The sequence below is a fragment of the Lepus europaeus genome, chromosome 10 (assembly GCF_033115175.1).
Source record: "Lepus europaeus isolate LE1 chromosome 10, mLepTim1.pri, whole genome shotgun sequence".
Classification (NCBI taxonomy): Eukaryota; Metazoa; Chordata; class Mammalia; order Lagomorpha; family Leporidae; genus Lepus; species Lepus europaeus.
Window position 1 is genome coordinate 65,179,695 of NC_084836.1, and position 1,826 is coordinate 65,181,520.

Consider the following 1,826-nt stretch of genomic DNA (forward strand, 5'->3'; position numbering starts at 1 on the left):
ATCATCTGAGGCATCACTGCTTATTCCCAGGTTCTGTGTCAGCAGGAATGTGGACTCAGGAGCCAGGACCACAAATCAAACATACACTCTAATGGGGGACCGAGGCATCTGAGTGATCGTCTTAGCTACTATGCAAATGCCCTCCTTCGCAGCAAATTCGAAACAAAGTTTTGACATGAGCTCACATTCCATTTATCTGAGAAGTTCTCGAACGAAAGAACAGATCAGAAGCTCACGTGTCCGTTGGAGCAGCTTCATGACCATCACTCAAAATTTCCATTTATTCAGAGCCCATTAAAACTAATGAAGTTTTGCTGCTTTTCTGACTACATCCTTGAAGGCTTGTATTACTTGTTTGTTCCTTAGGGTGTAAATGAACGGGTTCAGCAGAGGAGCAACCGAGGTATTGAGCACAGACACCCCCTTGTTGAAGGCAACTCCTTCTTTTGCTGAGGGTTTTATGTACATGAAGATGCAGCTTCCGTAAGACAGGGAGATGACAATCATGTGGGAAGAGCAGGTGGAAAAGGCCTTTTTCCTATGCTGGGCAGACGGGATCTTTAGAATGGTCCTGATGATGTGTGTGTAGGAGATAATGACCAGCACCAGCGTGACCTCCAAGGTCACGATGGCTAAGATCAAGTCAATCAGCTCCAGGAGACTTGTATCTGAGCAGGCTATCTCTATGAGGGGACCATAGTCACAAAAATGGTGATTGAGCCTATTGGATGCACAGAAATCCAGCTGACTGGTGAGGATGATTGGGCATAAGATGATGAGGAATCCCCCTAGCCAAGAGCAGAGAACCAACTGGACACAGACCCTGGGGCTCATGATGGCCGTGTAGTGCAGAGGTCTGCAGATGGCCACATAGCGGTCGTAGGACATGGCGGCCAGCAGGTAATACTCAGTGGCCCCGATGAAAATGGCAAAAAAGTACTGAGTGAAGCACCCAGCAAAGCTGATGGTCTTATTTCCCGTTGAGATACTGAACAGCAGCCTAGGCGTAAAAGTGGTTGTGAAAGAAATTTCCAGGAAAGAGAAATTCCTGAGGAAGAAATACATGGGTGTCTGGAGGCGGGAGTCCAGGAGCGTGAGGACAATGATGAAGAGGTTTCCAATGATGCTGAAGACGTAGGCAAGGAAGAGAAATATGAACATGACCATCTGAATCTCTGGGGTGTCTGTGAGCCCCAGCAGGATGAATTCACTCAAAGTGTTGTTTCTCATCGCTGACGCTGGCTGGTTGTGAAGCTGAGGAAGAGAAAAGTGAATGATGAGAAGGGGAACAGAGCTGGGGAATGTTGAGGGTGAGCTGTAGCAGTCCCCTGAAATGTGTTCATTGGAATTCCTTTGGCTATTTGACCCAAAAAGAACTGTCTTTTTGTCTTAATCTGGCCTTTCACAAAATCTGCTAACATCTCCATATGGGAGACTTTATTTCTCAAGTTTTTTTTTTTTTAAAGATTTATTTAGTTATTTAAGAAGCAGAGTTACAGACAGAGAGAGGGAGAGACAGAGAAGTCTTCCATCTGTTGATTCACTTCCCAGATGACTGCAACAGCCGGAGCTGGGCAGATCCAAAGCCAGGAGCCAGGAGCTTGTTCTGGGTCTCTCATGCTGGTGCAGGGGCCCAAGCACTTGGACCATCTTCAACTGCTTTCCCAGGCCACAGCAGAAAGTTGGATTGGAAGTAGAGCAGCCAGGAATCAAACTGGTTGCCAGCACTGCAGGCAGAGGCTTAGCCTACTATGCCACAGTGCCTGCCCCTCTGAGGTGTTTTTCTCAGAAGAGCATAATGGTCCCTGGATCTCCTTAAATCATCT

General features: G+C 47.0%; 1 protein-coding gene across 1 annotated transcript; it reads right to left on the reverse strand.

Annotated features, from left to right (window-relative positions):
* Positions 1 to 300: 300 nt before the first annotated feature.
* LOC133767679 (olfactory receptor 6C4-like) lies at positions 301 to 1,272 on the reverse strand. Its single transcript, XM_062202112.1, has one exon. The coding sequence runs from the start codon at positions 1,228 to 1,230 to the stop codon at positions 301 to 303; it is 930 nt and encodes a 309-aa protein (XP_062058096.1). The 5' UTR covers positions 1,231 to 1,272.
* Positions 1,273 to 1,826: the final 554 nt, after the last annotated feature.